The sequence below is a fragment of the Macrobrachium rosenbergii genome, chromosome 53 (assembly GCF_040412425.1).
Source record: "Macrobrachium rosenbergii isolate ZJJX-2024 chromosome 53, ASM4041242v1, whole genome shotgun sequence".
NCBI classification, from domain to species: domain Eukaryota; kingdom Metazoa; phylum Arthropoda; class Malacostraca; order Decapoda; family Palaemonidae; genus Macrobrachium; species Macrobrachium rosenbergii.
This window is the reverse complement of record NC_089793.1, coordinates 3,030,702-3,045,323: the sequence shown is the minus strand read 5'-3', so window position 1 is coordinate 3,045,323 and position 14,622 is coordinate 3,030,702. Positions and strand designations below refer to the sequence as shown.

The following is a 14,622-nucleotide window of genomic DNA, read 5'->3' as shown; positions in this document are numbered from 1 at the left end:
TTCTTTCCATGGGTACCAACTCATTCGGGACTCGGATCTTGCTAAATTTTTCGATCAATACAATAACCACACCTAAACACACAAATTATATTACACCTGAAGAAACAGCATGACACCTTCAAGTGTTAGTTACACTGGGCAAAAATCGACATTATGACACAGACTTCTAATAAAAACACAAACAGAATTTTACTAATCATTCAGTGCTCGCTCAAAGGGGAGCTGTTATGTCAGTGTGACTGCCAATGGAGGAATATTAGTGTGACTGCCAATGGAGTAACATCAGTGTGACTGCCAATGGAGGAATACCAGTGTGATTGCCAACAGAGTAATATCAGTGTAATGGCCAATGGAAAATTTAAAGATCTATTATCACCTCAAATACAACACTACTAATATTGTGTAATAAAAATCCACAATTATATAGTAAATATATTACTATGTAAAATATGTAAAATAAACACATTTTACATAGTAATATATTTACTATATAATTGTAGATTTTTATTACACAGATTGTTTTTCACGAAATCGTGAATCTATTAACTACTAATATTAGCAGACACCCTACTTTCGCCCTTTCGCTATATTCAGACGCTAATCGAATGAAGAATGGAATGAAAGAAAGATAGAAAACTTCCAACCACAAGAGAATCTCCCGTGAACGGGCAAAGAAAGAAAGAGTAAAAACAAGATGACCCTCATAGTTGCTCAACTAGGTTTTAACGAGGTATATTGAAAGAGACCTTGGCTCAAATTACAGCCATGCAGGTAGGAATAAAGACAGTGGATACTAAATAGCTACAACATCTAAAACAACCTCAAAATTTCAAGCAATCCCCCTTTGTATATATTTTATAATTTACTTATATTTTTAATTTATCTATTAATTAATTTGTTAATTTACTTCTTCTTTTTTAATAACTGATCTCTTCTTTCTATATTTACTGTTATCTCCTGTTGCTTCTTTCGAATGAACATCATATTATTCTTTGGAAGCTTGAATTTTAAGTCAGTGGCCCCTTTGGTGGGCTTGTTCCATATGAATAGGGTTCGTTATCTGGATAATAATAATAATAATAATAATAATAATAATAATAATAATAATAATAATAATAATAATAATAATAATAATAAACAGTATTTTGGCTTCTACAGCTCAAGAACACGGAACCGATTCGAATTTCCAAGGTGGTCAAATACTGACACTTATAACTTCTAGAATGGGAACTAGCTAAAAGTTTCTACTTTTGAAAGTTAGGAATACCGTATCTCTTAAATTTTTGGGAAGTGTCAAGTCTTCCAAGATGCTTATTATTCACATCCTTCATGCCGAATACACACACACACACACAATATATATATATATATATATATATATATATATATATATATATATATATATATATATATATATATATATATAAAATCCACGAAACACTAGAGTGCTACCAGGCCTTTCGACTCTTTTCGACCTAAGTAAAGGACAGAAAGAGTCAGAAGACTAATGAAACTCTCAGTGTTTCCCTTTCATCGTGGATTTTATCTTTATATATATATATATATATATATATATATATATATATATATATATATATATATATATATATATATATATATATTCATCACATTCATATTTTCATTGATTTCAGTTATACACACACACACACACACACATATATATATATATATATATATATATATATATAGAGAGAGAGAGAGAGAGAGAGAGAGAGAGAGGGAGAGCTGAGCTCAGGAACCATTTCATCAAGCCTCCTCCTGCTGCCTCCAAAACAAGGTAAAACGAATTCAAGAAATACAAAGGACCAGGGAGATATATTCACCCCAAGGCAGGCTTGTTTCAAGCCCAGTATGGGCGTTCGAGTGGAACGGTGAAACTGGACTGAGACGACACCAAACAAGCCCCCCTCCTCCCCCCACCCTACCCCCAAAATAACTGACCTCTCTCTTGCATCTCCGCCTTTGAGAGAAATAACTCTTTTTTTTTCACCTTCTCCTTGCCTGTGCGAGGGAGGAAGATCAAGTGATTTGGAAACGTGAGAATCTACAAAGAGAAATTCTTGTAGACGAAAATTTCCTAGGGCCATGGTGTTCTGATCTCTCTTTACGATGATTTATATGTCTTCAGCAAACTACTTTCAACCATTCTCTCCACGTGACCAGATCTCCCTGAGAAATAACGATCCATCTTTTCACAAAGTGCTTTCGACTTCCTCTGGGCGATTAAAAAAAAAAAAAAAAAAGAAGTACCTGACAGAGATAAAGAGGCTTTAATATAATCATTAACATACACACACAATATATACATACATATATATATATATATATATATATATATATATATATATATATATATATACATATATATATATATATATATATATATATATATATATATATATATATATATATAATATAAATTTAATTTACAATCACGGTTGTTCGCATCTCTGAAAGTTCGTAAGTTAAAAGTTCGTGAGCAAAAGGAGCTTTCGTACATGAATTTATATATTATATATATATATATATATATATATATATATATATATATATGCTGGATTAGAGAGAGAGAGAGAGAGAGAGAGAGAGAGAGAGAGAGAGAGATACTGTTCAAACTCGAGAAAAAGGAAGAGGAATAAGAGGAATGACAGGCAATCCGTCGCAGGGAATCACACAACACGAGAGCCAATTAGTTCATGTTGCAAGCACTCACTCCCAGTTCTGTTCCCGAATTCTTGCAACGAACAGCTTGGTCCCACGATCAGTTTACGAGGAAAGCGAGAATTACTCGCAATCTCATAATTCCACCGATTTTTTTTTTTTCAGAATATTCTGAAAAGGCTTCTAAAATGGAAATATAAACATAAAAATATACATTAATATTTCTACTGCATACATCGTAGCTTTGCACTGTTTCATCCTCATCCTACAAATCAGCAACATCGTCTTATTAATAACTACATGAAATGAAAAAAAAATTGTTTTTTACTCTCGCTTATCTAGACAATGTTTTTTTATTATAAATTGTTGATAACAATATGGTATCGCCGAATTCTAGGATGATGAGGAAAAAACAGAGCACAGTTACGGTTTATGCAATGGAAATATATGTGGATATTTGCTTTGAACTAAAAACAAAGTTACTGAAGAGGAAAATTATCTGTTTCTCCAGATTATCATGTCAATTTTCCCTTTATGGGGTTAGACGCGTACTAGGGTTCTATAATTTCCCATTCTCATTATAATCTCCCATTCTCATTACATGTTTAAACCACCTTAACCTCCTGAGTTAATTCATAGTTCCCAGTCTCTGGACACTACTTATAAAAACTATGAACCGATCTACCGGAAGCTTACGGAAATAAATTTTCAAGGTGAACACGAGCAAAAAGTGTTGTAATTTGATAGAAATAAAAATATTTAAGCAATATCCACAAGTATGGCTGAGAACAACTGCAAAAATACCACAAGTCTCTGACAAAGACCACAGTGAAATTACAATCGTAAATAATATTAGTTTTGCAAAAAACATGCGGACAGCACTCCCGCCTAAGGCTTTCAATATGAAAGTGTTGAAATCCGGTCCAACAATGAATAACACATTGCAAAAATAGAGTATATAATCACTCTTCGTCATCAGAGTTACGTGAAGTGACGCTACTTTCGTAAGAATCAGTTGCTGGATGAATGTGGCAACACCTGGCAACTTGGATACAGTAACTATATAGCAACAACCAATTCACGAAATCTATGGGGATCTGGCGACCTTCATTTCCTTTTCCAGACAATTTCTCGTCTCATGTAATAACAGCCTGCGTCAACATCCACACACAGAGAGAGAGAGAGAGAGAGAGAGAGAGAGAGAGAGAGATGTTTGTCCATTCTGACTGCTAGTCTCCAAGTCAACACAAACAATTTCCTTCAATGTTGACAAATTTCATGTAGGCTACTCCTGGTGGTTACTTATTGAACTATTTTTTTTTTTAAATCACTCGAATTCAATCAAGTTAACAGCGGAAACGACTTGCAATACAGCAAGTTACACAGAGCGACTGTAACCAGAGGAAAGTTCAGTACGAGCATCATTACGTCATGACTGATTCAGTCAGTGGCAACTTTGGATTCGTAAATAGAAACGCCAACACAACAAAAACCATTTCAATCCTCAGCAGGATGTGATCACACAACGAATAGATTCATCCAGATTCAGTTAAATCCGTTACCCAGTTCTCAAGATATAGTTTAAAACAACATTTGCTCAAACACGACCAAGTCACTACCTCCAGGTTCTTTATAAAGGGCGGTGACGAAGCAACAAAGCCGCCCATTACGAAGTTCACACGAATCCTACTCCAAAGTTGTATGCATAATAACGCTTACAATTCTGCCCACACACAAGTGCAGGGGAGACTCTATCATTACGCGACTGACCTGTGCAATTATTAAGAGTACGGCTTGGCAATTCAGGTACGGTGCTAAAAGTCATGTTCATTTCATATTCATAAATGTGAAATACATATGAATGCTATGAAGTCGATAAATTTGGTACTATCGGACTTTATTATATTATAATAAAAATTAAAATGTCAACACAAAACCTAAAAGTTGAAAGTTGACCATAAGGTTAATTTCCATAACAGTGACTGCTGTTGCGACACAGAGAGAGAGAGAGAGAGAGAGAGAGAGAGAGAGAGAGAGAGAGAGAGAGAGAGAGAGAGAGAGTACTGGATCCTACTAAATCGTGATTTGAAAGCAAGATGTGCAGAGGTGGAGAAGGCTGTTTACAAAGAAAGGATTCCTGAAGAGGACACACAAAGATGGAGAAGGGGGGAGGGGTAGGAGGGTGAGGAGAAGGGGGGGCGGGGTAGGAGGGTGAGAGAAGAGGGCTCTGTTAATGCAATCTCACTCCAGTTGAATAGGCTACTCTCTCTCTCTCTCTCTCTCTCTCTCTCTCTCTCTCTCTCTCTCTCTCTCTCTCTCTCTCTCTCTCTCTCAAATGTGGGACAAACAACGACGCCGACCCGTCATGACCTCTGGGATTTTCTCATGGGAAGGAATGGCTGAAGATGAGTGAGAAAAAAATGGTATGGCAGGTAGATACCTCCTCCTTAGTGGGCAAACTCCTCCGCAGGTGGGTACGCAAGATTACAATCACTTTCACTCACGACGCGCCGTTGCAAGGTACCCAGCCACAGCCATCGGTGCCAAGAAAATGGGCACGGAAAATGCTATGCTCAAATGGGGTTCAAAGCTATCAGGGCAAAAAAAAAAAAAAAAATGACATTGAAGGAATAGACCTCTGGAAAATGGGAGAGTGGAACATTTCAACATTTAGGTGAGGAGACTGAGAATAATTCTACATTTTACCTGATGGAAAGAACTTACAAAAAAAAATCCTTTCGGTCCATTACCATACAGCACCAAGGGAAGAATCTGAACGGGAAAGATTTTGACATCGCTACAGCAAAAGTTTCCAAATTAACCATAAAATTTTATTTTGATACAAAACACTTGCAGTAACTGATGAAATACACTACTGAACGATTTCTGCTTTCTATTCAATTCTTCACGCATCAGTACTTCCAGGAGAGGAGGAGGAGGAGGAGGTACTTCCAGGAGGAGGAGGAGGGTAAGTTGGAGGAAACGTAGGAGGAATAGGCCGTAAAGTGAACAACACAGAGAGAGAGAGAGAGAGAGAGAGAGAGAGAGAGAGAGAGACTCGTTTTCCTTGAAATCCTCATCACTTATTGCACAGTCCTCGGCCGATGCATCTCCCACATTCACTTAACTTCATCCCAAAGAATTTTTCTCATGGCTGTTTCAAACGGCATCTGTCATTCGAACGGGAAATAGTACAGTACCCTGATATCAACGCAGCTGGATCTCAGGCGATTCAAGTCATAGAATGAAATCCGTCATATAGTTAAAACTGAAATAGCGGTTTAGATTAAAGTTGGGTTTACGAATCAGCTGCCTTTCTCCCTCGATCTGAATTAGTGTGTTTAGCAAAATGCCGTCTATAACGATAAGAAAAATATTATTTCCTTATATACACATACATTATATATATATATATATATATATATATATATATATATAGAGAGAGAGGAGAGAGAGAGAGAGAGAGAGAGAGAGGGGTTACTTTCAAGTATTGTAACCCCTGTGAGCTCTCAGGCAACTAAACGGAAAACGGAAAACTTGCAGAAGACATCAACACAATTAAATCAGAACATCTCAGAAAATCACTCAAAACTAAATCCTCCAAAATCTAAAATTACGAGATCGACGAATCAGACGGCAGATGCTGAGAAAGATTACTACAAAAAACGCAATAAAACGAAACGAGAAAATATCGAAACGATAAGAGGATAAAAGATGAAAAGTGATAAAAATTGTCTTCGCAACTATACAATTACGTCGACGGCACCACGCCTCCCAATCAGGCAAGAACATGACAATTACCGAGAGACCTGCCGATCCTCTGGTCATATATTTCCTGGCCTCTTATACTGTATCTCTCTCTCTCTCTCTCTCTCACACACACACCTGTAACTTCCCTCTTTGATTGATTGAAGTTAAAAGAAAACAACCGTTCAGAGAATCAACCCTCTCTCTCTACACACACACACACACACACACACACACACACACACACACACACACACACACACACACACACACACACACACACACACACACATATATATATATATATATATATATATATATATATATATATATATATATTTTTAAGTTAAAAGTAAAACGTTCTGAATTTACCCCTTCCTCTCTCTCTCTCTCTCTCTCTCTCTCTCTCTCTCTCTCTCTCTCTCTCTCTCTCTCTCTCTCTCTCTTACTTGAAATTTCCCTCTTCGACTGACTCAAAATAAATGAAATTAAACATCCCAGAGAATAATTTATTCATTTTGAACATTATTTTATCACAGGTACTGTCATCTCAAACTGCCTTCATTGCTCAGAGTTTGGGTTTCGTTAGTCATTAAAGAACACCAAATAGAAGCTTGTATGACCAAAATATGATAATTTATCGAGATATAATGTAAGAATGAAAAGTACACATCTATACTTGGTTAATTCGACACCTTAACTCCTTGTCATCTTTATGAATTCTTCTTTTGATATTTAAATTACAAGGAGAGAGAGAGAGAGAGAGAGAGAGAGAGTCTTTTGTCTTTAGACATTTAAATTAGAGAAAAATATTTGTCTTTAGACATTTAAATTACAGAAAATAATTTATGTCTTCAGACATTAAATTACAGAGAGAGAGAGAGAGAGAGAGAGAGATCTTTTGCCTTTAGACATTTATATTACTGAGAAAAATTTTTTTGTCATTAGACATTTAAATTACAGAGAAAACAATTTTTGTCTTCAGATATTAAATTACAAAGAGAGAGAGAGAGAGAGAGAGAGAGAGAGAGAGATCTTTTGTCTTTAGACATTTAAATGAGAAAAAAATTTGTCTTTAGACATTTTAAATTGCAGAAAATAATTTTGTCTTCAGACATTAAATTACAGAGAGAGAGAGAGAGAGAGAGAGAGAGAGAGAGAGAGAGAGAGAGAGAGAGAGAGAGTCCATCAAGAAAAAGGGCTTCACAGAAACTTTCCTCGTAAAAGAGAAAGTAGAGAACCACCAAACTCACCCATAGAGAAGAGCTGCCCCGGCGATTCCTCCCCCCAGCTGGGCCAAAATGAACATGGCCGCCCTCAGGGGGGACACTCGGCGTGTCACTGCCAAGGTCACCGTGACGGCTGGGTTGACGTGACCTCCGGACACCTGGGAAACAAGAGACGGTGAAATCAGTATGACCTTGCTTTGAAAAAATGGCGAAATGAATCATTATGTGTTTTGAAACATTGTCAGAATGACCCTGCTTTGAAAAATGGAGAAATGAATGATTATTTACTTTAAAACATTGCAAGTATGACACTGCTTTGAAAAATTGGCGAAATGAATCATTAGGCTATGTATCTTAAAACATTGTCAGTATGACCTTGCTTTGAAAAATGGAGAAATGAATGATTCTTTACTTTAAAACATTGCAAGTATGACACTGCTTTGAAAAATTGGCGAAATGAATCATTATGTATCTTAAAACATTGTCAATATGACCTTGCTTTGAAAAACTGGCGAAATGAATAATTGTGTATTTTAAAACATTTACAAACATCACATAAAACACATAAGGAAAGCGAAAATAGTCTATACTCCTTACACAGGTGTTCACAGCTGTGCAGATGTTGCTTCACCATTTCCCTCCCAAATATAGTCTATTGCTAGTATGACCGACTGATTGATTTATAGATTTTATGCATAGCCTACATGCCAAGCACTGGGACAACTAAGGCCATTCAGCGCTGAAACGGAAACTGACAGTGAAAGGTTTGAAAGGTGTAGCAAGAGAAAAACCTCGCAGTTGCACTATGAATCAATTGTTAGGAGAGGGTGGACAGTAAGACTGAAGACAAAGAATATGAACGGAGGTACAGTAAAAGGAATGAAAGCAGTTGCAGCTAGGGGTCGAGGGGACGCTGCAAAGACCCTTAAGTAATGCCTACAGTGCATCTCATGCGGTGCACTGACGGCACTAACCCCCTACGGGGAATATTACTAGTATGAACTTGCTTTGAAAACATGGCGAAATGAATGAGTACCTACGTTTTTTACAACATTATTGATATCCTGTTTGGCCACATAGGCCACATCACATAGATAACAAAATGCATAAGGAAAGCGAAAATCCACTCCCCGTACAGGTGGTCACAGCTGTACAGATGTTATTGATATCACCTTGCTTTGAAAAACTGTTGAAATAAATAATTACATATCTTGAAACATTATCTGCATCCTTTTTGGTCATAAACATCACACAGAGAACAAAATACGCAAGGAATGCGAATATTTACTCCAGGCACAGGTGCTCACAGCTGTACAGATGTTATTTCTACACTTCCCTTCATATATAGTCTATTACTAGTATTTCACCCAGTGCTTTAACCATTGGGATGTCATAGTATAGCCTAGATATCCGAAACCAGCGTTGGGATTAGCTTACGATCTTTCCTCCATTGTTGTGATTCTTTAATTAACTATATCTCCTTGCATAAGCTATTTATATACACACTATACTGCAAAAACGTATTCATACATATGAATAAAAAGGATACACTGAAAAGTGTACCGGGTAATGTATATATATAAATACACAGCCTAGACACGGTGCCTACATAACAGAGGGGAATTTAGCAACCAAAGAATCCTAAGAGCAGACATTAATTTACTTAGCACCAAACCAGTATCCTAAGTACCAACATGAGAAAGGAACGTGCCAAGGAACGTAGATACTTACATTCTTCAATGGTGTGGCCCAGGGCCAATGCGATCAATATTTCAAGTTCGGGTCCTCAGTCTAATTTAGAAAAATAAATTACCCTTCAAAGGCCGAGTTCCACCCTGCCTTATACAGTAAGCACCTTAGAAATTTATGTGGCAGCCTATCCCATTTTGACTCTCCAATGGACACTGCTCCATTACCAAATGCTTTCTCCCAACAGACAACCAACAGGCCTGTTTCTTTTTTTTTTTTACAGCATCCTTACAAGTTACAACACAACAACCTGTCTGTTCTTTATTTACAAAACCTTACAAGTTACAACACAACAACCTGTCTGTTTTTTTTTACAATACCTTAAGTGATGACCCAGTCTTTCACACTTCACTCCTTAATGCAGACGGTTTTGTGGTTTATGAATGGAAAACAAAGTTCTTGTCTTCATAAAAACGAGGCTCTTGTCCTACATGAAAATGCAAATTGTTCTCATTTATTACAAAAAAAAAATAAAAATAAAGCCTTGCCCTTTATGAAAAAAATTAAACGTGGTTCTTCTCCTTCATTAAAAAAAATGAAGCTTCTGTCTTTAAAAATACAAATGACATCTGTCCATCATAAAAATAAAATCCTTATCCTATACAGAAATCAAAATGCGGCTCTATTGCTCTTACAATAAAAAGAGAGGCTTTTTCCTTTAAAAATTTAAATTTGCTTTCAAGAACAAATTCCAAAGTACCATCTTAAGCATCATACATATTTTAGACTGTAGTAAATTCTGTGAGAGAGAGAGAGAGAGAGAGAGAGAGAGAGAGACTCTAGTCTGTGAAACATGAGACCAAATGAGAAAAACTTCGCTGAATAGCAAGAAAAAAGGAGACATAAATGACAACCATAATTAAGAATGTAGGCATAAAAAAAAAAAAAAATTGTACAGGACACGGAACCCTTCTTTTCCACAACACTGTAGCCTAAGGGCACGGCTCTCGGGTTCTCCTCCTAAGTTAATAACTGCTCACTGTTACGCTGATTGTTGAAAGGCCAGAAAAAAAAGGTTTTTCTCCACTGCCCTGGCCAAAACTTTATCCAGCCGTACTTATCAAAGGAGTAGGCCTGTTTATCTTCCTCTACCACCGGGCACAAAAAATCCCCAGTGAGCCTAAAACTACCTTTCACGTAGGCCGTTCAAAACTTGCACAATAACCTAAGATTCTCATAAATCCTACCGCTGGGATTACCCCCGCAAAAAGAGAGAGAGAGAGAGAGAGAGAGAGAGAGAGAGAGTTCCACTAATAAATTTCCAATTCCAAGACTCGATTGCCTTTATCCCCTGTGACCACGCATTACGTTCAAGTTACCTTTGGTGGCTTTGAGTAACCGCGTAATGTAGGCCTATACAAGCCACTCTGGCCTGTAGAGCAATGCTTGTCTTTCGCAAAGATAGATATGTTAGGGGATATTCCATCGAAACACATGAACAAAATGTATCCCATCATTTAACATGAATAACGTCTACTTGCATGGACGATTTATAAAGGCTAGAGCGCGTGTGGCAACGAATCACAATGAGGCCCGCAAACCACACTGTTAATTGCGATAAGCTCATACAAATTCAGTTACTGAAAAACGGCTGCTTAATTGCTAATGACATTTAGCGATAAAGCTTCAACGTCCATTACAGCAATAATTGCCTTATGACCATTCAATTTCCATTAATACGATTATACTATGTAATGCGGATCCACAATAGATTTCTAGTCCCGTATAGAGGTTGAAATTTACATCACCTGTTTTACAGTCATAGCAGTCCCGGCTGATGTGCATCCTATCAATTAAAAAGTTTTACAGCACTATTCTGGTTTTCGTGACCTACACACACGGGAATTAAAGTTACAATTAAATGTACTCAGCCTAGGGAGAAGACACTATCAGCCTTAAATACTACAACTATAAATATTAATAGAACCTACGACAACAGTAAATATTTGTAGACATGCTTCGCATTAAAGGCGAGGAAGCCTTGACCAGCAATTATCATATCACCTTTATTAGCAAAATACCAGACGCCGACTTGGTGCTACGCGCACCGAGAACGAAAACGATCACACGCCATCAATCCATCAATTCCTCAAGCTGGTTGATCGTCCATTATTCGCTGCCAGGACCAATTAGTCACGCTTGCCAAACTTGTCCCTTTCAACCCCTTGGCTGCTTTGCTGCTTTGCAATCTCGGATTACACGACGCACCAGAAGCAGCATCAGGATTAGGCTAATAGAGTTAGTTCTGGTCCGCCTGACCAAATTTAAGGACAATCTCGCGCATGACGTCCATGGCTGCTTTTGGTCGAGGTTAAGACAGAGAAAAGTCATCAGACAGTATCTGCCCTTGCCAGATTTTTACCTTGGGAGACACAACTGGCCCGGATTAACACGGGTAGGCCTACTGCATTAGCCAAATGGCAACAAAAAAGACGTAGCCTATGGTGAATTATTCATGTCCCTTAGCTTAGCAGTACCTGGAGATTAACGGGGACCTCTCCCATCTAAGGTCGTGAAAGATAGAGAGAGAGAGAGAAGGCAAATGTGTGTGGACAAACATCTGCCATAGTGACCCCTCATTTCCTAGTTCTCCTGGGGTTCTTCTATGGTAAGCTTCCAAGCATCCAGCAACGTCACAAAGATCCGCAGTGACTGGTGATTACGAAACGTAATCTCATGGTGGAGCTTATTACTAAAGACAAATATTGGGTATAAAATGTAGTGTAAAAACAAACGTGCGAATCAAGCCGGCAAATGCAGACCCTGCATCACTCTCCATTTACAGTAGCACTCGCCGAACTATTATAACGGTACTGCACTCGCATAATAGGCTACTTTCTGAATGAAACTGTAAACTAATTAGCCCTTGCGTATATCTAGTCTAAATACTTCACGTCCCTCATTACAGTGAGAATTTGTTAAAATGATTAAATATTCTCTCTCATACAATCGCTTGAACGTGGAAACGGGTGATGTATACGAATACACCTATCTTTCTCCCACAAATACAAAAACAAAATCAACTCTTTCAATATTAGGGCAAAGAAATACAATCATCATTACCTCTTCCACTCTGTGTGTTGGAGGGCCCTTGAAAAGGTAATGAAAGCAGGCGAGAAAGGAAAGAGGAGGAAGAAAAGTCAAAAAAGAATCTTTGCCCTGAAGAATAATTCAAACACAGCTGAAACAAATATCGAAAGAGCAAACACGCCGAATAAGCAAAATTTGGCAAAGCATACAAAGGCCACTCCCAATCTCACAGTTCCTCGGAGATTGGATAAAGATAATGAAACGCTGGAGTGTTTATAAACGCACACACATTATATATATACGTGTGTGTACGCGCGCACGTGTGTGAGCGAGCATTGGGCCATTCAATAGCTTGGGAATCTAATGCAGGAGCGTCTAGTGGGGGTTTGTGAACTCCTTGGGAATTAAAGTCCTATAGGCTATATTGAGTACTGGTTCTGCTGAGGCCGTAAGTGGTGCAACATCGGCAATAGTACAGGGTACTCCAAAACACTCCAGGGCAGAGGAATGCCTAGTTATGGGAAACAAACTCCTCCTGCATTAGTGGAATAGAAGACTTTCATTCCTGTGGGATGCAAGGCATGGAAAATACGAGATTTTTTTTTTTTTTTTTTTGCAATCTCAATCAGGTTAAGAGCAAATGATCCACTCGGGCTACTTTTTGCTTGATATCTGGAATAAATTATCTCCACTGCAAAATTAGAGAACACTATATATATATATATATATATATATATATATATATATATATATATATATATATATATATATATATATATATATATATATATATATATATATATATATGTGTGTGTGTGTCAAATGTGTATGTGTGTGTGTGTGTGTGTGTGTGTGTGTGTGTGTGTGTGCGTGTTACATTAAACCTGATCACTTGCACAGATGTTCTGTGCATTAATACAATTAATAACAGACTCATTTAAAAAGAATTTTTCTTTTCACGACTGCCAGACGATGAGGACAGACAGTCTTGGAAAGTTTGTAACTTTTTTTGGAATAAAAATCTTTTAGATACCATCCTGTTTAAGTGGGGTTCTGTTAGTGTATGTATGTATGTATGTATGTATGTATATATGTATGTATGTATATATGTATGTATGTATGTATGTATGTATGTATGTATGTATGTATATATGTATATTAGTCTAATGAATTTTCAAGGAAACTGTATAATAACACAAAATGGGGCCCATCTCCTCAAATAAACATGGAAAATGAGGAGGAGACTGACACGAGAGAGGAAATTCCCTTCTTGCAACTCCTTCAGCAGAGTTAATTAACTAATTACAGCATAAATGGACTTTTATGGTGAGGAGACAAGACGGACGTGGCCGCCAAACCAGACATTGTCACTCCGTGAAAAACGCGTTGATGGACTTTCCTTATTATTGAGAGACAACGGACCTCTTTAACAGAGGCACGTGAAGTGGTTCTGGTAACACGGAGGAAGACTGAATTTCAGTCTACGTCTACAAGTGCACATCTAAGTTAACCTGATGACGCTGTAGAGAATATGCTACAATCTACAGTACCTTAATAAATATCGCAGTTTTGTGGTTATGTACAATTATAGCTGAACAGTCAGGCCTATACTATACTTGCGGTCTCCATCTTGTCCTGCTAAGTAAAGTATCTAACATTATACATGGCAACAGTTGTGGAATTCTTTGTAAATGGAAGAAAATATTTAAGTAATCCTTTTGGAAATGACAGAAAAAATGTAAGGCTTACGCTAATGACTGGTAGTCAAACAGAATCCGGCACAAAGAACTGTCTTTAATTATTTTTTCCCTAGCTTTCCGAACACTTTACTTAACTTCTATCAGTATGGTGTGTCTCAAAATACAACTTATGTGGCTTGTTTCGATATCAGCAAGGTTGACGGGGTTATGCAATGTAAAACTTGATATAACAATGAAACAACCACCATGAGAACTTACTAGGCCATTTAAAAACCCTATAACGGCTAGGTATTGTCTGTGACTATAGAATGCAGACAAGTTAATGTTGCTGTCTTCGATTAAGCCTGTTATATGCTCACATCATACACCCAGCTTTTGATTCTACGGCAAGCCTGAGATTATAAACTACAGAAGTAAAGTAAGAAGCTGTTTACTAGCCTAGTTGCTGCAACTGTGAGAGCAATCAAATCCTTGGTGAGGAATAT

At 37.4% G+C, this 14,622-nt stretch overlaps 1 protein-coding gene across 1 annotated transcript in view; it reads right to left on the bottom strand.

Annotated features, from left to right (window-relative positions):
- The window catches only part of LOC136834210 (neurogenic protein big brain-like), a 210,107-nt gene that overhangs the window by 193,772 nt on the left and 1,713 nt on the right, over window positions 1-14,622 (bottom strand). The window contains exon 2 of the mRNA XM_067096501.1: window positions 7,683-7,816. Within this exon, the coding sequence (XP_066952602.1) occupies window positions 7,683-7,816 (134 nt within the window). The remainder of the gene's footprint in view (window positions 1-7,682; window positions 7,817-14,622) is intronic.